A 20,940-nucleotide genomic window follows, 5' to 3' on the forward strand; every position below is an offset into this window, starting at 1 on the left:
TATTCTCAATTGTTTTCATAAGGTATGGAATGAAAAATTACAAATGACAGGAAGCTCTTTGCAGTTGCTTCCTCTCAGCCTGTGTCCCCTTGCGATACTACAATGCTTAATTTGTTATGTTATGTTCTCACATATGACTATGGTCTGTAAATGGCATTAAAAATGAGTTTTCCTGTATGAATTGTGTGAAGGAGTCTCAAAGCATGTTGTTGTGGCTAGCTGAGATAGAATTATCAGTGTGCCAGCCTGTTTGCAGGTTTTTTGTTCTTTATTTCAGTGTTCCTAGCTGTATCATACACGGTCTGTTTTGAGGTCTATAATTTTAAAGGTTTGTATACAGCTGTGGTTTATATTCAGAATTAAAAAAAAAAAATCCCTCCAAGGCCAACATTTTCAAAGATAATTGAGACAGTGCTGGTCGTGAAGCTTCTGGAAATTGAACACACTTCCTGATTCTCATTTTCAGTGATTTTTTTTTTTTTATTCCTTTCTTCTTCTACATAACAAAATAATCTGAGACTAATATATTACACTACTTCTTGTTCCCTTAGCATGTTTTCCCTTGTCTCCTTTTCCTTGACTTTCTAATGCTTTGAGGTTATACTGAAGTTAAAACTCAATGCAAATATAACCATATCAACAAGCTTTGATGCCAAAAAGCTAAGGATAGAAGATTGTAAATTTGCGTATACGGTTTTTATTAGATAGTGTGTGCATATATTGAAATACAAGAGGATTGCTATATTAAAGTTAGAGAAATTCTATTATAACTGGCCTGACAGAGTACTCAAAAGAAATGTGAAGATTCTTTTCCAGATGGAATTTTTTTTTACATGGATAATACTTCTGTTATTTTTTTCTCAATACAGACACTTTTTTTAGTAGAGCATTATGCCAAAATTCAGGATCCTACCTCATGCTGCTGTAGCAACACAGATGAGGGAGCTACTTCTACCTTTAATAAAATCTGATTTTACTTGTAAAGAGCACAGAGCATATGTGCAGCGTATTTTTGAAAGATGGCAAGGATTAAAGCATTTCTTTTCTGAATCCCTGTATGAACAACCTCAGGTGAAAGGCATACCCTGGTGTACTTGGTAGCTCATTGCCAATTTCTTTGTGAACTGTCTCCCTATTTTTCACAGGTACAGAAACCTTGCCAAAATTGGTACCTTATATGATCCCTGTACTCAGAAGCGTTTTGTGTATTAGTTGTGTAAAGTCAGTGTTATTTCAGCCAGCTGGTTTCGTTTAAAAAGATGATGTGAAAGCACAAGTGGTTTTGTAGGTACTTCAAGTCTATGGGTAGATGTTGCACCTATGCACTTTCTCTAGAAACAAACCCAGGGTTCCATATTCCTGAAGTGTGCGTGTGCACAGCTCGGAGTGGGGAGCTCTCCTGAGCCTGCTGGAGAGATGTGGCGGCCTATGGTGCTGGGTAGCAGGGCCAAACTGGAAGATATGGGAGGAGGGAGATGGGTACTAAAAGCATGATAGGAAAAGACAGGGAAAAGGGTGTCAGGTAAGTTTATTTGGGTTTGGGTTGTGGGGCTTGTTGTTTGGTGCTGGTTCCGCCCCCCCCACCAAAGGAATTGAGCTTGTACTTACTGCATACTAACACAAAATGATGTGGGTTAAAAAGTGCCTTTTTCTGAGATTATTCATCTCTTTGAGACATAGTCTGTTCTGGGTTGGTAATGCTGAAATCATCTACTGAGTTGGAACATGAGACTGTTTGTCTTAAGGAATTAAGTTTCCTTAATATATGTTGAGCACTCCCACCCGTGCCCTGGACATAGTTTGCAGTGCAAATCAATTTGTATCTATTAAACTAGGGTTTCTGTGCACTTTGGGCCTGTTTTTTCCTTTTTCCTGCTGAGTGTGTAATACTACTGCTAATGAATAAACAGGAAGACAGAGTGCTCAAGCCTTGATCTAATATTAATGAACAACATGTAAGACTTGGCTAGATAATGATGGATTTAGATTCAATTTTTGTCTCAGTGTTTTTGAAGTCCTGTATGTGGGAATTTTGTTTGAGGGAATTTGCACTTAGGCTCAAAGTACTGGCAGATGCTGGATGCAATTTCCATTTCTCTTCTTGTTTTCTGTATTCTTGTTGATTTTTTTTTTTTTTTTCCCTTTCCAGTTGTAGGAGTGTGTGCTAAGGGGCTGCTGGTCTGTTTACTCTTGCTGTAATTTGATTGTGTCTCTTGTTCTGGATATACCATTTCTTCTCTCTGCACCACCTGTGGCAGGGCTGGCTGGTTTTTGAACTGCTGCTGCACAGAGCTGCAAGGCACCCAGCCAGCCCCGCGGCTGCGTTCGTGGCAGGTTAAGACCGTCTGGTGAGGCAAAACTAGTAAAAGGCTATGTAAGGCTGGGGCAAGATGATGAAAAGGAAGTTGAGCAGTTTGAGAAAGTAGGAGTCTGTTCCTGTAACTCTCAGAGAAAAGAAGGCAGGAGAGACGGCAGGCCCGTAACACTGGAAGCGCGAAGATGGCGGAAGCCTGTGAAGAGACATACCGACAAGGTCTGAAAGCTGCCTGTGTTGTTGAAGTAAGTAACCTCTGAATTATCTGTGACCGGGGGGGATAAGTGGGTTGGTAGTATATTTTGCTAGTAAGTTTAGATAAGAAGAGATACCAAGTACCTGTGATATGGATGGGCATTAGTCCAGATCTTGCTATGTGGGTACTGCTTGGCTGTCTTTCTAGACATGGAGCCAGGCTTGCTTTGTCTTGGTCTGTGTAAAGTCTTTGCAGAGTAGGCCTATTACATCTTAACTGAAATGGCTCCTCTTAAATTTTATCTGTGCAACCTCTAGTGTTGTAGAGATGTGATGGCATTAAGTGTAGCTGTAACATATCTGTCTTCCACAGAAGAGGATGTATTGGCAAATGTATTTTTCTATCAGTACAACTGCTCGCTTTTATATATATATAAACCCTCTGATTTCTCCCTACCCTCCCCACTTTCCTTGTTAGCTGTCATTTCCTCATCTATGTTCAGTTAGTCATCCCAGTCCTGTTTCTTCTGGACTGCAGAGTCGTTCAGTGTGCAGTGGTGATAGACCAGAGGCACCTGTGCTTGTACTGCGAGGTTGTGTTGATGGTCTTGAAATGGTCTTGGGGAGTAGGCAGCATTTGCTTCAGTAAACTTCTCGTGGCTGTCAGCATGCAGCAAGGCAGCCATTTTGCTGTTGCAAAACAGCAACACACCAAATTAACTAAAAAACCTAGCTAATGCTTGCTGGCAGTGATGGCAGAGGGGCAGGTATGGAGAGGAGGCAGCAACAGGAGTATGAAGGACTTCAGAAGATGGGAGGAAGACTGAAAAATAGTAGTGATAGTAAGGGCAGCAGCAGTGTGAGACAAACTCCTGCCTCTTCTTGTCCTAAAAAATTGGCTGTTGCTCCATGGGTGTCAGTATGTATCCGGCTAGATACCCAGGTAATACAGTGTGATTTTTGCATTGAAAAAGATAGTGTTTTTAAAGTATTGTAGGAAAATAGTATTTAACTGCTGGTCTTCAGTATCTTGATTTACAGTCAAAATAATTATCCTTTAAAAGCAGCAGTCTTAGGAGAGTGTTAAATTCAAATACCCATAATATTTCCCCAGTCTTATTTTTCGAGGATTCCTCATACCTGTATGTGTTTACCCATATATACACGTGCAAAGACAGAGACAGGAATGTGATGTTTTCTGTCAGCTGCGAGCAGGTTTTGCGTAGAGCAGCTGAAATATGTATTTACTGGCAGCAGAGGGAGCTATTGAAGCTTTTATTGATAATTCAAAAACCTTTTGGAATGTATCAGTTTTTAAAAAACTAAAAAAAAAAATTAAATTAAAAAGCCCTAGTTTAATCGGAGATCTGAAGTGCCTCAGTGTTTCTCAGCAATAGCATCTTGCTGCCTTGGGAGTGAGTGTCCCGGTCTGTTGTGCCCCGGGAAAGGAAAGGGCGAGGTGGGCACAAAGAGGGTGACCTGGAAGTAGCTGCTGCAGTTATTAGAAGGAATGCCGTATGTTTGTCCCTAAGCTGAACTTTTAATCAAAGCAATGAGGAAGGACAGGATCTGTGTGGCGTATGTCAAAACAATAGCGGTGTGTATCAGCTGCTGATTAATGCTTATGCATGACTCTGGAAAAGTAATTGCCGGGCAGGGTGGAATATGTGTATTACTTTGTAGGGCTTTTGATAATTTGTCTTGATTTTGATTAATGTTGGATCTTTAGTACAGTTCTTTGCAGATGCTAACTGAATGAGTTTTGTATGCAAGTCTGCATAAACAGGAGATTAATCATTAAAAATTAACAATAACCAGAATCAGACAATGACATTGTTCTGGCAAAGTATGCCGTATGTTTGTTAGATTAACCCCTGTGTCACTTTTATGTACCAAACTGAAATTTGTGATGTTAAAAATCTGTAATATTTCCTCAGTTCTGGAGATGGATTGTGGAGAAACTCATACCACTTTTGGCCACAGCAAAGTCTCTTCATATAATAATCTTGTATTGGAAATATGGAAATTTGCATGGATTTTTTGTTTCCTGAAGATTTTGTGAAAGAAGTAGCCTGAGGAAAGTCCCGAAGTTCATTTGGTATCATCTTGCTTCTGGAAGAGGTTCTCAAATGAGAAATAAAGGAAAGTAAAACTGTATTTAGGTATCAACCTTTAGACATGAGATGAAAACAACTTAGCTTATTCATTCTTGGCCGGATGCCTACAGTTTGTCCTCAAATACTTAACCAGTTCATTCATACATTCATTTTGCTTTGTAGTCATCTTGTCTTTGTCACTTACCATCTTTTCCTTTTGGGTAAGTCTAGCTAGGTTATTAGCTATAACTTGGTACACCTCCACATGTTAAGAGCAAGGCATAGCATGTGTGATCAGGTTATTGAAAACCTGGCTGTGCCTGAGGTTCAGGTGAGTAGCAGAGGGTGTCGGCTTGCTCCTTTCTGCTTCTGTACCCTCATAAAAATCAGGCTACTCTCTGGCTCAGAACATAGAAGGGAGCTCAATGAGCAAATTAAACTGCAGTCTCCATGTGACATGGTTGTATTGTGGGGTCGGTTCAGTATTTAAGTCATCTGCAACCTGACATAGTGTTGAGATGCTGTATTTCCTGAAAGACTTATTTTATTCTGAAACAAAACAGAAAAAACGTTTTTCAGTTGGTAGTATACAGTAATTGAATTATGAAGTACAGCAAAAACCTGTTAAGTCCTGTTTAATCTATAATAATTTCGAACAAGATTCAGAGCGGGGAATGGTGTAACTTCCATAGTTTTGTTCATGATGGTTGTGAGATGACTGCTTGGGATCTGTACTTCAGCAATCAGATTAAAAACAAAATCAAGACAGCCATTATCCTTCCTGCTTCACTGAGAGAAGCCAATTCTCTGAATTAAATTGAACAAGGGAGTAGTACTGCTTTCCTCTGACTAAAGGAGGAAGAGGTGGGGAGTGGGGGAGTAAGTCTGTTTAATAAAGTTGTATTGTGAAGTTGGACTAAACAATGTTATCAAAATTAAAATTGTATTTAACAGTAAAAATTTTAAAAAGTTGTGACTGCTTATGTTAAGCCATAATATTTCTATAATGTATTTCAGTCTCTCATAGAATCCAGGATGCACATTTAGCTTCTTCCAAAATTTCAACAGCTCATTGTTTGAAATGGAAAAAGTCCCAAAGCAGGTGGGATAGGGTTTGCAGAAATGGTCAGTCTGTACTAGTATTGTTTGTAGGTGCAGGCTATGTTTCCTGTTCTCTGTTAATCCAACTGGTTCAGTTCAAGGATGGCCTGATCTGAAGTTTAGAAAATGATTGTGAGCATTCAAAATGAAGGTAAGGTTAAAAACAAGCTTCCCTGAGATGCCAAGTGAAATTGTTAATGGAGAAGGTAGTCCTGAGGCTGAGGTCTCTAGCTCTGTATTTGAATGCATGAAACTTGGAAAGCCTGGCCTGGACAGTAGTTGAGGAATTTCTGTTTTGATTTCATGATGGTAAGAACAACTGTCTCTGCTACGGGCAGTACATGTTGGAAAAACCAGTGAAAAGGTCTTAATCCGATTCTAATGATTACTCTTAAACATTGTATGGCTGGAAGGACACAGTGTCTGAAATAATTATGTTGATTTAACTTCCTTTTAAAAGTAAATTAGTTCTTAATGTGGAAAGACTGATAAACATGCTGAATACATGAGAAAGTAAATTTAAGTGATGCTTGCACAACTTAGATTCCAGTTTCCATCTACATGCAAGGAGAGAGATTGCAAGTCAAGATAAATAATTTACTAATCTTCATTGTTTCAGTGTAATTAAAATGTACTAATACAGGCATTGGAATAAATGTGTGAAATACCATATATATGGGCCTTAATAAAATTTGAGATATTCTGTCCTCATTTAGCAAAATGTGTTACATCGGCAAGAATTAATCTTTTGGAAAATCAAGTCACGTTTAGGAAATTGAAATTACAAATGCAACATAAGTTCAAGATTCATTTTTTTTAAGTCTGTTTCTTGTTTCATGATTTAAATGATGATAAAAATGGTATTTTTAGATTACTTTAAAGCAATCAAGTCTGAAGTATCTTTTAGGAAATAATAGACTTTCTATTTCTGGATTTTATTTTTTAGATGGGAGGTCTCCATAGCAACACTTGCCCAGCCAATTGCCTTTGTTCTTTAAAAGAAGAAAAGAAGTCTGAGTGGAATTTATCTATTTCCAGGTTCCTGCTTTCTTGTTAGGGCTTTGTTTGCTGAATTAAAGGCTTCTGCAGGATCAGATTTCGGGTTCTTCTGTTGCTCTGTAAACAAACTTCTCCCATAGTGTTTTCTCTAGGAAATAATTAACTTCTGTGAGTTGGGTGGACTGGGCTGTCTTCCACTGCTGTTGTCATATCTGGAACCTCTACGGTGATCTGAATTTTTTCATAATCTAGTGGTGACCCACTGCTAAATGATAAGGTACTAAGCTTGCTCTTCCTCAGTGTCTCTTGCATATATACAGAAGGATTACAGTTTCCCTTTAAGCTTTGTTAATAGCTTTAAAGAATAACAAGTTAAACATGAGCTTCCAAGATGCAAAATTGCTCATAGAAATACAAGCTGTTACAATAGTTTCCCATCCTGATGCTGTTCTTTATTGCTACATATGTCTTCACACTCACTTATATAGAATTACATCAAATGTAGAAACATTAAAAATAGATACTGGCCAACCAGCTACTCCATTAATTCCTTTAGTATCAAAGGAAAACTGAACCATTTAAGCTCTACTTCATTAACTGAGTTGTGTGAATATAGCAAACTTAATTGATTGGTATCTGAAATTTATGGTGTTTGGGGTAAAGAGGAAGAGGTGTCTTAAAAGATGTGTAGTATTTGAGAGAAGTCTTAAAATACACAGTTTCTCTTGAATCCAGTAACTTTTTTTTTTCCTGTGACTTTGTCTGTTTCCCAAGATGTTAAATTTTACTCTCACAATTGTCTGGGCAAAATGGATTGTTCAAACTGGCATTGTTTGTGTTTCTTTGCGTCAACATCTGAGCGAACTGAATAAGATTTGGTTCTCACATAATTATTTAAAAGTTGATTTTTATGGAGAAAATTGTGATATTTACAAATTATATCTGAAAATTTATTATCTTGTACATTCATTGTGAAAAGTGTATTGCAGTCTAAGAAATGGTTAAGAATTCTTGACATTCTGGTGACATGGTAGAGCTGAAGGGAAATAAACACATATATAAATATAAAAACCATCTATATATTTAAAAAACCCAAAACCCAAAAAATCCTGCACAGAGCACATAGCAGATAAGAGAAGTCTGAATGCTGGCGATACCTCATAGGTTTATTTTATGGAAGCTTTCCATATCCTGCAGATTTGAGGTATGCATGTGCCTGACTTCTTTTTGTTTTGTATGTGTTTGTTTTTCGTGGTTTTTTTTTTGTTTGGTTGGTTTTTGTTTTTGTTTTTAAGAAAAGTATTGACCAGTTATTTCTGATGCAGTGAACGTGCTTGCTTTACACTGGCTTTGCCTTTCTTATATTTAAGATAATGAAAACTTGGGCTACAAGAAATGCCATGTTTGTGGCCCAGCTGATCTTTTGCAGAGGGTTTAAGGCCGGTGGCCCACGATTGCAGGCAGTTGCCTCTAGAAGGGATGCCTGGTTTAGAGTGTGCAGGGCACTGGTTGGGGTTGAGCAGCTGCTTTCCTCTAGTGCATTTTAATTCTTGGGGAGCAGACGAAAACTTGCTGTGATTTGCACTTAAAGTTCAGGTCGGAGTTCAGGTTAGAAAAATCTGATCAAGTGAATATTGAAAAATCGGATAGATTTCCTGGGGTATTTGTTGCATTTCTTTCTTTAACTTTCTTTACTTAAATCCTTTTTCATGGTCAGTGTCATGGTGCAGCAGGGGCTGGTGGCTCCCTGGGTCTGGGACGTGGGAAAGGGTGGAGGCTCCCCTGGGGCCGGCAGGCCTGGGCCTGGCAGGCAGGGCCTGTCCCACCACCCCAGCCAGGGAGCGGGGCTGGGTGGGGGGCACCAGGGCTGCCCCAGCTCAGGGCATCGGGTACCTCCCAGGGCCGGGCCGAGGCTCAGCCAGGTGGTCGGCCTGCAGGTAAGCCCAGCTCAGTGAGGCCTGTGGCCAGGCAGGGATGTGGGGAGCTTGGGAAGGGTCTGATGGCCCTGAGGGGAGCCCCAGGGTGTGGGCAGGGCCCATCAGGCCTGGTGATGCCCTCAGGACCCTCAGAATATAAAAGCAGACATATGCTATGTCCTGTCATAACCATAACTAGTAATATGCAATGTGCAAGTAGTCTTGCACAAATGTGCACATAAAACTTGTATGCACTTACGAAAATGCTTAGAAGGGGCTATTAAAGTACAAAAGTGGTAGAGAAATCAAGAGTTCAACGATACTTTAAAAACATAAAAAGCTTTTTTTATTTTACATATACGATGTGGTGACTTTCATCTGTAGCTGAATATAGTTCTCTTGAAGCTGGCACTTCAGGTTTGGGGTTTTTTTTTTTAATTGCTCCTAGGGATATCATTAATGTTTTGAGAAATTGAAATCTTGATTTGGGCTTACAGTATTTGGGGGAAAAGAGGGAATCTGCATTTAAACAGAAATAACTTAAATATCTACCCGTTACTTAAACCCCACCTCCTAATATTCTGATCCTTTTGTGTGTTAATGGTTAGACTAGGGTTCAGCGTATACTGTTGGCAAATACATAGTTGGTGGTTTTCATACATCTAACGAAGGATATATCTTGTAGTACTTTTATATACCTGTTATACAATCAGAATATGCATAAAGCACAAAAGCCACCAGATGATCTTTCATAGGATTAAAAAATTTATTAAGAGTTTATAACAGACTCAGAAACCACAAAATGTCAGTATAAATGTCAAGCACTTTCTGTTTCAACCATTAAGATTCCACTTTTGATGAAATGGCAGCACCAAGTTGGTCCATCTCCTTTGCTTCCTGCAAGAACGGTTAACGTACTAGTCTGAAGATGAGAGAAAGGGTAAACACTCCAGGAATACAGCTCTGATATTTTCAGATCTTATGCTTAATTCAACTTGGAAGCTCAATCCCTTTCCTGCTGTAAGTTTAAGGACTGCAGCAGAGGCAGGGATGGGTCTGCACTGGCTCTTGCTGTTTTTTATATAAACAAAACACATCCTGCTGGGGAAGTTTGAGACAAAACCTGTTTGCAAACTGTATTGTTAAGGCAAGTGATGTGTGCCTGGAAAATTCAGCAGAGTTGAGAGGTCTCAGGCTGTAGTTTTACAACAGTTTTAATCCATCCTAACTGGTAGGACTGAGTTTTGATCCCTTTCTAGCACCTCTGATAATGTGTGTGCAGTTCTCCTATGAGCTACTTCAGCTGATTAAACCAACAGAAAGTTACCCACTCTTAGATTTGGCTAGGCTTCTGCTGTTTAAATGAACTGAAGTAGGTCACTTGGGGTATCAAACAAAGTCCAGGGGAGGTGTAAGGGAAGAGGTGAGGTCAGCTGCACATGCACATACTTAAGTTTAAGCAGCAATTGAACCATAACTGCAGTGAAGTGCAAGCCAAGCTGTCTTCCCTATTTCATACTTCATTAGATCATAGAACTTTGGGTCGGTTTTATTTTTTTGTCCTAACATGATGAAAATCTGTGGTTTTAAACTCTATGGCTTCTATAGTTCTGTTTTAAATAATGGAAGTGATCTGAACCTGGAACATGCAGTGTGTGCAGACCCTCTTGAAGGTCAAAACCAAAGGAAATGTTTGCATGAGCCCAGGTGAGGTGGGTATACAGCAGAATATCCTATGTGGCAGAAATGATGCTTTGTCTTTCTGGTTGGCCCAGAGAAGAGTGTTAGTATTACCATTAACTAAGGGGCACTTCTGTACATTGGGCAGTAGAAACTAAAAGGCTGTATAAAACACCTGAATGGACATAGTTTTAGTCCCAGCTCCTTTTATATATGCTGTTTATAACAGCTGTCCACATATGCTGTGCATGTGTTCATATAGATCCAGAAATAAAATCTGGATCTTACCCAGTGTATTAAAAAGAAACCTTCATCTAGTACTCGTCTTCATCTTCCAGGTCTTCCCCTGCAGTTGCAGCATCCAGTGCAGCCAGAGCTGCTGCTACTTCTGCATCTTCCTCCTCAATTTCTCCCTTGATGCCTGTGTGGTCAGGGCGTGTGGGTGCCTGTGCTACTTTGGTAACAGCCATGGCAGCAATAACACCAGGAGTGCTCTCACTCAAACTTGCAGAGTCAGGTTTAAAAGGTTCAATACTGCTCTCCTTGATAGATGAAGGTGGGGTTACACAAAAGTCCTGGTCCTGTGTTGCTGAAGGCCGGGTGTCTTGGTCTGGATGTGCACAGTTGACTGAAGAGCTATCTTTTTCCACATAATTCCTGGTCTCATCGCCATTTTGAGGATAATCAATATCTGGTAGTTGTATGGCATTGTTTTGTGTCTCCAGTATTGCACCTCCTTTGAGAAAGATGCTATCATCTCCAGACTGGGAAGTCTCATCTTGAATATTGTTTGGCTTTTTGCAGGCTGCCTTCCTCTGCCTGCCTGCCTCCAGGTCAAGGTCCTGTCCAGACCCATATAATTTGGTATAAAAGTCTCTGTTGCTGGCTGAAGGAGACTCCACTGACTGGCTGGAGGGTCCCTGTTCACTGGCTTCTTTCCCTGGGTTTGTGTTGGGACTGAGCATGGGGTGCACTCCAGTGCAGGAGTTACCACCATTGACTGCAACATCAAGCTTTGCAACACGCGTCACAAGGCTATCATCTTGAAAATCATGGCCTCTGTGGTTCCAGAGAGTTTCTTTTGTACTATTTACCTGGGGTTTATTTTCTGTTCTGTTTAGCTCATCCTTCTGGAGTTCATTTATGTGTTCTTGAATTTCACTGTTCTCTTTGAATTTGGATTGATAGCTTCCTTGCTCATTGTGTTGGTAGCTGTTTACTTCATGAATGCATCCAGATTGTACTTCTTCTGAATCAAAAATATAGCTGGAGAAAGGAAAATTTGTAGAGGAAATGTTAATTATGCTGTTAATCAATATAACTAGAAAAAGGGTTAAGTTTAATTTTTAAGCTGGAGATCTTGAGGAACTGGTGTGACTAAGCTTTACCTGGGGTCCTGAGAATGAGCTCAACTGAAAGGAATGCTGAACTGTGCTGTAGGCTGCTGTCCCTTGGGACTGACCGTAACTAACCCCTGTAGTGAGATTCACCAGGAGCATAAGGAGGATGTCAGAGAACCTTGTGCTGGTTGTTGCATGTTCCCAGCCTTTTTTTTTTTTCCTTCTGGGGAGTAGGTTAGCCAATGAGTAGTCACCACATTAATTAATATCCTTATGTAGTTGCTAAAATGTCTCCTTTTTTTTTTTTCCCTGGTGTTCTTCCTTTCAAGTCTTTTTGTCTCTCTCTTTATTTTTGTCCCCTTTTTCCTTTCTTAATTTCTTTTCTCTTGCTCCCAACTTTTCCTTGACTTATTTCTTCCAGAGCCTCTCTTCTCACTACCTCCCTTCTTTCTCTTATAGCACCACTTTTCCCACTTCCTTACCTGTTCTGGAGATGTGGCTAAGGGTAGGAGTAACCATCAAGTGGGGCTGAAGTGCTGTCTTTCTAAAACCAGCTAGTCTCCCTCTCCAGGGAGACTTCTAATGTGGAAATTGTTCCCACAACTAACTACATTTAAAAGTGATGATGGAGGCAAGGACCTGTAGTTCACTTTCATTGCTTAGGGGAGAGAGAGAGAGAGAGGATTTGAAGTCTTTGCTCCTCATTCTACTGAATGGAGAGAAAGTCATGCCACCTAAATGAGAAGAAGCTTTGCTAAAGATGGTTTTTCAGTGCCACACAACTTTTCTGTGGGTTAGGAATTATAGAAATGGGCTTCAATTACAGTAAATCAAAAGGACTTTCACAGGAAATCAGTATGCCTGTGCTCTGGCGTGACTTTAAAGACATTGTAAACTTTGGGAAAACTCCAACCTTGTAAATAGGCTTAATTTAAGCAATAGGTGTCAGGGAGCACAGTCATGTGTTTTAATGCATTTCTTTTATTCAGTCTAAGCAACTCTTGGTCTGATGTACCTTTGTATCATTTTGCAGCACCTGCACCCCATCTGGATTTTCTTTAATCTGAAAAGAGAGAAGGAAGGCAAGGGAGAGGGGAAAGTGAGTAAAGCATTATGAAATTAATATATGGGCAATTACATTGAAAATGATGCTCATGTTTAGAAGGGTTTTATTAGCTAAAAAGATGCCTATGCAAGAGCGGATGCAGTACAGTTTAAGATCTTTCTAGGTTGCTGTCTTCCATTGGCAGTGGCCTTTAGTTGGGGAAAAATCTGGGGAAGAATTTAACAGTTCTTGAACAGATAGTGGTGTTCTCCCAGACTATTTTCCTAAGCAGTTTTCTGATTTGGAGACTGTGAAGTCAGAGTAATGGGTTTTTTTTGTTGGGTTGGGGGTTTGTGTTTGGTGGTTGGGGGTTTTTATGAGTGGTTTCTTTTGTTTGGTTTGTGGGTTTTTTTGGCAGCTATTGATGGACTTCTCTTCCATGAATTTATCCAATTGTTTTCTGAACTCCAGTAAGCTGTTAGGATCTACAGCATCCTTTACTTGGGAGTTTTACAGCCCAGCCCTGCCTGTGTGAATAAGCACCTGCTTTTGTTTGACTTGAATCTGGTTCTTACTAGCAGTATTTGATTATTTGATGCCTTCTGGTTCTTCTATTAGAGCAGTGAGCATCATGTCCTATTGTCACTATAGTACGGGTCCTGTATTGCCCTTTCAGTTCTGATATGCACTCTGAAGAATCCTCATCTTTCTAAATGTTACCCATACTGACATGGTTTCGTGCCTATAGGTTGTCCTTGTGGTGGTTCTCTATGCCTTTTGCATTTCAACATCCTTCTTATGTGAGGTGTGGGAACCACAAATGCAGAGTTCTTTAAGGGGTGGGGAACCACAGATTTATTCTTTCTTAATTCCTGTCCCCACTCAATTGCCTCTGTGACAGCTACTGAGCACTGAGGTGACATTTTTGTGGACTATCTCTTAGACAAAAACATATTGCTGGGATTGGCACTTTATTATATGCAGTGTGTTGCACTGGCTTTTTACTATGATAAATTCTTCAGAATTTGTCTAGAGCTAGCAGAGTGTTTGCATTTTGGTACCTCTCCATATTGCAAGCTTTCTGTGTATGTGTGTCATTGCCTGACCCAGGATGATGCTAAGAGCTATCTATTACATGGTTCATATGCCAAAGTCTTTTATTATGGGAAGAAATAGTTTGCTAGTTTGGACCCTTGAGAACCTTTATGTTCTGAACCTGAAGTGAAGGCAGAGATCTGAACATTCTAAAATCCTAGGAAAAAAAAAACATTATTCTCTATGGGTTGGGGCTTTCTTATTTCAAGTTAATCAAGTCAGGACAGGTTGTTAATATGTTTTGTCCATCATATTCAGGCTCTTTGTTCTTCTCTTGATGTTCTACAACCTTACATACTTTTGCCACTGCCTAAGGACAGCAGCTCACTTCCCATAAAACAGAAATTGATGATGCAAGGACAGGGTATTTTCTAGAGTGATTTATTCACAAAACACCAAGGGAGAGTAGTATTGATTTGTTCTTACCAGGCATGGCCTGAACCGTACACCAGTAATTATGCTAGCAGAAATTACAAACAAAACTCAGTATGGATTTATCATCTCACTTTTCCCCTTGAAAATCTGACTTCCTCTGGTGTTAGCACTGAACAAAATGCCTGATGTCAAGTCCCTTATTCCTAGACCCACGAAGGGCCTACAGCCATTCAGCAGCTGGTTTTAGCTAGGGTGTAGCTGCTCCTACCTATGCTTTTTGTCTTTGTCTGCATGTGGAGCAGAAATTTCTATCAGGCTTCTAACAGCCAGCTTGTTGTAGCTCAGTGCCTGTTGGGATGGCTTGTGAGCCAGCTGCTTTGCTTCCTTTGTCTTGGTGCTGCTTCTGTATTCCTTAAATGCATTTTTCCTTCTGCATTTCTGCTGATCTTGTGCTACGTGTCGTTGTCCCGCACCCCTCAACATCATAGCAGGAATTCTGACAGGGTTTTTCATCTGAAGAGGATGCAATAACTGGTGAGGCGGTCATGTGTACAGACCCTCCTTATATGCAATTGCTCTGCAGTACAAAGGCGTTTGGACAGTTTTGACTTGATATGGGGCTTACTCGAGCTGGCTGGTGTAGTCATCTTTTCCAGCCAAACAGGAATTCTTAATACAATTTGCTTTGATCGTGTTAAAAGCTGAATGAGCTATAGCCCTTCTTTAGGTTAAGACTGATTTGAAGCTAATTCAGTTGAGCTAAGCCCTGTGTGGATGCTTTTTTTGGTTTGACTGACATCTCTAGTTTTATCTTAAACCTGCATCTAAACTGAAGGAACAAAAGCTGCATAAAGTTGACCAGCTGTTGATAGATCCAACCTTCAAGTCTCAATGGTTGGCCGGTTACCATATGTTAGATAAGTCACTGTGTGGTCTCTGTTCATGGGAAAGGCAATGTAACTTGGCTTATGTTAAGCCTCTTTCTCTACAGACTCTTACCATGCCTCATGTTTGCTATGGGTAAGAGTATGCAAATATTATTTCAGCTCTGCTAAATCATGATAACTTCAATTGCTGTCAGTTGCCATGTGAGCCTACTGAAATGCCCACGCAGCCTTTGGCTTGGCTTTAAAGTTTGTAGGTTTGGTGAAACCAGTCCTGGTTGTATGCAGACCAGTTCTGAGAACATATATTGCTTCTAGTTGGGTGTGGGCACTTCAGGTCAGGCTGCTTCTGTTTAAACTTTTATCTGACAAATTTCCTACTCACTGCTTGTACTTTTAACTTTTTGTGATTTTTAAATCTCAAAATCTTGCTTAAAGGTTTTAGCCATTGGAAAGTGCTAATTGCTGTCCTTTATTCTGTTGTAAAGATGCTTGTAATCATCATAGAAGACAATTATAAATGGAAATTACTGTTGTTGTTTTCATAGGAAGCACTTTCCTGGTTGGTTTTTTTTTTTAATTACAGTTACTGTTTGAATTATCTCTGCAGCTACTGTGTTAAGCTTTTCTGCTGATTAGTTACAACTGGATCAGTCCTCTGGCATTAATAAACTTACATATGGAAAATACTTTGTTGTATTATCTTATAAATTATTTCACATCCCTGAAATAGGAACATGGTTTTACAATGTCACTGTCTGAACACTATTGTGTTTTTTTTTTTCCCCTTGCTGTCATCTTCTGTATTCATAATAAGCTTTCAAGTCAAGTTGGCAAATAAGTGTGGGGAAAAAATTGCTTTGTAGCATGAAAAGGCATGCTTTAATCCTACTTATCTTGTTTTAGGTACCTTGCTTTAAAGACTTGTGTATGGTGTGATGTTCGTAGTTCCATTAACAGATAAGTAGTTAAATAAGCCCCTGTCTGGAGCAGTTTAAATCAAGTACAAGTCACAGACTTGCAACAAAAAAGGGTTAGAGAGCTCAAGCAATAGATAACGATATGTTCTCTGATACTGAGTTTAGAAACATTGCCTCTTTTTATGGTCAAACTTTTTTGCCTTTTCAGAAGTTTCTTCTGTTAAATATTCTGTGCTGCTAAATTGTTTGGATAATTTCAGATGCGCATGATGTGGTGTGGAATGTTCCCTTGCAGAACACTTTCAAGGCCAGTTCTCCCCGCCCCCGCAAAAATACTACCTCTCTAAAGCAGCAGTAAGATGCTTGGCCTTAACATTTAGATCCTCAGAACTCAGATCAAATTGCCATTAATCCTAGACATCACTGTTTCTCAATCATGAAATTCCTGAAGGCCTGTAAATTTCTGTCTCTGGTTATTATGCAGTCCCTTAATCCTGAACAATAACACAACATCTCCCGTTAAAACTCTACTAAAATGTTAAGTACAGACTTTTTTTAAACATGCACTGGAACACTTGGAGCATTTACAGGAGGGAGATAGAGCTGTTCAGGTGAGAGGAAGGAGGAAGGCCTAGAATTAAATTTTTTACTCTGCTTAATTTTGAACTTTCAATATTCCAGCTTTGAGTAGCTGATGAATCATGTGGCCAGCAAGATTAGAGAAGTGATCGTGCCCTGGTACTTTGCACTGGTGAGGCCGCACCTTGAATACTGTGTTCAGTTTTGGGCCCCTCACTATAAGAAAGACATTGAAGTTCTGGAGTGTGTCCAGAGAAGGGCAATGAAGCTGGTGAAGGCTCTGGAGAACAAGTCTGATGAGGAGCAGCTGAGGGAACTGGGGTGGTTTAGCCTGGAGAAAGGGAGGCTGAGGGGAGACCTTATCTCTCTCAACAATTACCTGAAAGGAGGTTGTAGCGATGTGGGGGTCGGTCTCTTCTCCCTAGTAACTAGTGATAGGACAAGAGGAAATGGCCTCAGGTTGTGCCAGGGGCGGTTTAGATTGGATATTTGGAAAATTTCTTTCCGAAAGGGTTGTTACGTGTTGGAACAGGCTGCCTGGGGAAGTGTCTGAGTCACCATCCCTGGAGGTATTTATAAGAGGTGTAGATGTGTTGCTTATGGACATGGTTTAGTGGTGGACTTGGCAGAGTTATGCTTAAAGTTGGACTCAGTGATTGTAAAGGTCTCTTCCAACCTAAATGATTCTATGATTCCATTCTGTGCATCTTCTAAAGTGTGTCTCTGAGGTTGAGCTTGCAGCAGTTTCTACAAAATAATCAGATTCTTGCAGAATGAGAGAGTAGGATAGTCTTGTGGTTTGCATATTCAGTGCCAGTGCTTGCTTCAGTTAAAGTTATGATACTTTTCAGTGAAGAAGTTGGAAGAGGCCCAGCCCTGTGTGTGTTTCCTCCAGCCACCCCAGCAGACATTTAGTTGACCATGCAAAATATAGTCTAGATATGATGTCCTTGCAATGTATTAAATGAATGTCACAGAGAGACCAGGAAGACCTGATGTCATGAAAGAGTGACTTTCTTCCTTTAAAGGAAAGGAAGAGCAACTATTTTAAAACCAGTTGGGGAAAAATCCTACTATGGTTATTAAGGAAGTAGTAATTAGACTTAATTTGAGGAGAGCAAAAGACCAATCCTATGGTAAAACAAATGCTGAAGAAGTGGAGACTAGTGGCACCTGCTAAGAGAATGAAATGGGGCTTTCCTTAAAGCGTGAGACCTTGCTGAGGATAACAAAATAGTGTCTGATTCCAAAAATGTATTACAAGCCAGTGTGCTTTAAGAGAACTCTGCTTTATCAGATTTGAGAAACACTACATATCTGATTGTAAATTATGTAATAACATAGCTTCTATTGTCTGTTTAAACTGTAGCTGTATTATGAATAAACAAATGGCAAATGAAAGTAATGGTTTGTCCTTCCCTTTTCATGACATTTTGGAGAAATTAAAATGGTTTGACAACTTTTCTTGATATTTTTGGAAGTTTACATAGAAACAGAAAAAGGCCAATCTCATTTTTATTCATAGTGTGATTTTTCTTCTGTCTTGATTGTTTGTTTTGTTTTTTTTTTTTTTTAACCTTTCCAGAAGCAGAGGCAGAAAGGTGAGGGGAGAGCATACGAAAACAGCTTTCCTAGTAGGTCTCAAATTGATAAGCTCTGACTTGGTGGCTTTTGATCTGGGTCGTTATTTTTATAAGCCAGTTGGGTTTTTTGTTTGTTTGGGTTTTCCACATGCATACCCCCTAGTGCTTTAAGCTTTTATTTCTTTGGCTTTCATCTCTCCTCCATCCTTTCCCACTCTACATTAGAAAATAAGGAGTTTTCTTCCTCTGTGTGTGTGTGTTATCTGGGCTGCTGAGCCTGCATGATGCATCTTCCAGGGCCTGGGACACCTCTCTCTGCTCACTTTTTCCAGTAGAGGCACCTTTCAGACTAGACCCTGCCAGTATCTTCACCATCTTCCCTTCTGTCCTTTGCATTCCTCAGTGAAACCTGCCCATTCTCAGGGTACTGGCCTGAGCCTACCAGTCTCTTTGCAAAGGTCACAAACTCTCAGTCATCAAAAATAAACCTGGCTGCCTCACTACTAATACGCAGTTTACTTAGTGGGGTCTTTTTACTAGTGAAGTCTCGTATAGATGCCAAATGCTAACCAGCTAGGAGATACAGTCACAGAAGCTAATGTGGAAAGAGAAAGCATCTGCAGAGAAATATGTACAGAGGGAATATAAAGAATGTGGAGTGGGAATAACCTTAGAGAGCTCTGGCACTTGGCAAGCTTCTCCTAGTGGGAGGTGCAGTTTGCCTTCTGTGCTGAGTAGGCATTCACACCTTGGAAGATTTCAGAGGCTGCCCTCAGCATGTGCCAAGGTCTGAGAATGGGTCAGGTGTGTCTAGGTTGGAGGAGGAAAGTACAGTGTTACTGAGGGGTAGAAGCAGAGGAACAATTTATGTGGATGACAGATAATATAAAAGAAGCACAGAAAGACTGTGGGATAAATGGTAGATCTGAGAACAACTATGTTTAGAAATTCAGAGAACTAGTAAACATACAGTAGAAAAAACATCAGCTTGTGGTAGAGGGAGAGAGGATAACGGGGAAAAGGTGGTAAAGGAGGAAAGAGCAGGGATATAATATCACTAGCCATGCACTGTGCAGGCTCATCACTACTTCTGGGTGAGTATAATCTGTAAGAACTTTTTCACTTTGCTTAAAATACAGAGAACTTTTCAAATCCTGTTTTTTGTTTTGTTTTTTTTTTTTTTTTTCTGACCTTAGTCACTATTCTGAGGCCAGAGGACCTTCAAAGGGGGGTGTGTGTGTGTGTGTGTGTGTGGAAACAAAACAGAAAAACACAAACAAACCACCTGTTCTGGGCCCAGGATCCTTTCCTACTAATGCTCCGTGGAAACTACCACCACTGATGAAACCTTTGGAGCTGACAGGTAAATGTCTTCTGAAAACAAATTATTTTACCACAAAACTCCAGATCAGCTCTACTCTTGTACCTGAAAGTTACAGTCCAATTTGGCTGGAACAGTCATATTTAGCATATAGGTGACAGTGAAAAAATTGTGAAAAATAAAACCATGTAGAATGTCTGACCTTTTCCAGTGAGTGTCTAGAGCCTTTGGCAACTCCCGTTTTAGCATAGTTGTCACAGAGGCAACAATTTGATAACTAGTCTATGCTTAACTCTGCATTAAGACCAATAGTTAAAGCTGGACTGAAATCTGTCTACGTTCCTTTTTTCTGACTGATTCTTAGCTTGGAAATTTGTTTTATAAGTGCTTCAGGGAACAACTGAATTGTCATATATAATCTAAAATAAATGAACTAACCTTAACAAATACCGTAATATGCTCCCTTATAGGAAGTGGGTCCTATCCCATGGGTTGGTTCTGTCTGTTTTTCTGTACCTGAATTGACTTCAGTCTTTGTTCACACTTTCTTAAAGTGCAGCACTGAAGTGTCGTTTCTATGCTTCAGCTGTCATGCAGTCCAGCCTTAGAATACCTGGCTGCGTCACCCCACTGATGGAGTATGACCTGTGGACTGGCTCTGACTTGCCCTGCTGTCTGCATTGCTCTGCAAGAGAAGGGAACTGTGCAAGTGTTTTTCCTGATGCAGCTTGGTTTACCCTCCTATATTGAGAGAGTCAGGCTCTATATTTGGCAACAAGGAGTGTCAGAGTATCCGCCAGAAAGAGCTGTATGCCATCCTGCTAGCACAACGTTATTGCAAGGTTATCATTGCCTGTCCTTCCCCTCATTACTCTTCCCCCTCAAATGTGCTCCTTTCATTTATTTTACAAAGCTAGGGAGTTGCACAGGTTTAGCAGCCACTTTTATTCTCCACTGAGGCTTTATTTCCCCACTGAATGGTTTGCATGTATCTCTACTACAGCTAACTGTGAAGATAAAAGAAGCTGACACAGAGGGACCCATCAAAGACTCATAAAACTCCTTTAGCCACAGCACAACTACAGTGGTGACCTATGGCAGTCAGCTTTAGCTGTTTGACTCCCATTGCCACTCTCTGCTTGTTCATTTTCAAACTGGATCCCCTGTTTTTCACAGACAAGTGTCATCATTGCATGAATGCAAATAATCCTTACACTATCTTCACTTGTTGAGAATATTTATGGTTTTTTTTTTTAAGATTTTCTTCCCCTTTTTTCTTCCCGGCCAGGCTGAATTGAGCCCATGGTTTGTACATTGTTTGAGGTAATGGCCTGATTCTTTATGTGCTTCTGTGTCTGAAGTGTCAAACTTTTGGGTGATATTACAGACTGGCACTGTGTACAGAAAATGGCTGTTTGTTTCAGTGGGGGAAGAATTTGATGTATTCTGCATGCTATTCAAGGCATGAAGCTTGGGGTTGGTTTTTTTGTGTAGGGA

General features: G+C 40.1%; 1 protein-coding gene across 21 annotated transcripts in view; it reads right to left on the reverse strand.

The window, feature by feature from the left end:
• Positions 1-8,901: 8,901 nt before the first annotated feature.
• PGCKA1 (PDCD10 and GCKIII kinases associated 1) overlaps positions 8,902-20,940 on the reverse strand; it is a 52,811-nt gene continuing 40,772 nt past the window's right edge. For 19 of the 21 annotated variants that reach the window (XM_075091705.1, XM_075091704.1, XM_075091701.1 and 16 more), the window contains 2 exons: positions 12,657-12,704; positions 8,902-11,567 (listed from right to left, as the gene is read on the reverse strand). In XM_075091705.1, coding sequence (XP_074947806.1) covers positions 10,616-11,567; positions 12,657-12,688 — 984 coding nt within the window. In that variant the 5' untranslated portion in view covers positions 12,689-12,704 and the 3' untranslated portion in view covers positions 8,902-10,615. The remainder of the gene's footprint in view (positions 11,568-12,656; positions 12,705-20,940) is intronic. The other 2 variants (XM_075091698.1, XM_075091700.1) reach the window with 1 other exon arrangement.

The sequence above is a fragment of the Phalacrocorax aristotelis genome, chromosome 4, assembly GCF_949628215.1.
Source record: "Phalacrocorax aristotelis chromosome 4, bGulAri2.1, whole genome shotgun sequence".
Classification (NCBI taxonomy): Eukaryota; Metazoa; Chordata; class Aves; order Suliformes; family Phalacrocoracidae; genus Phalacrocorax; species Phalacrocorax aristotelis.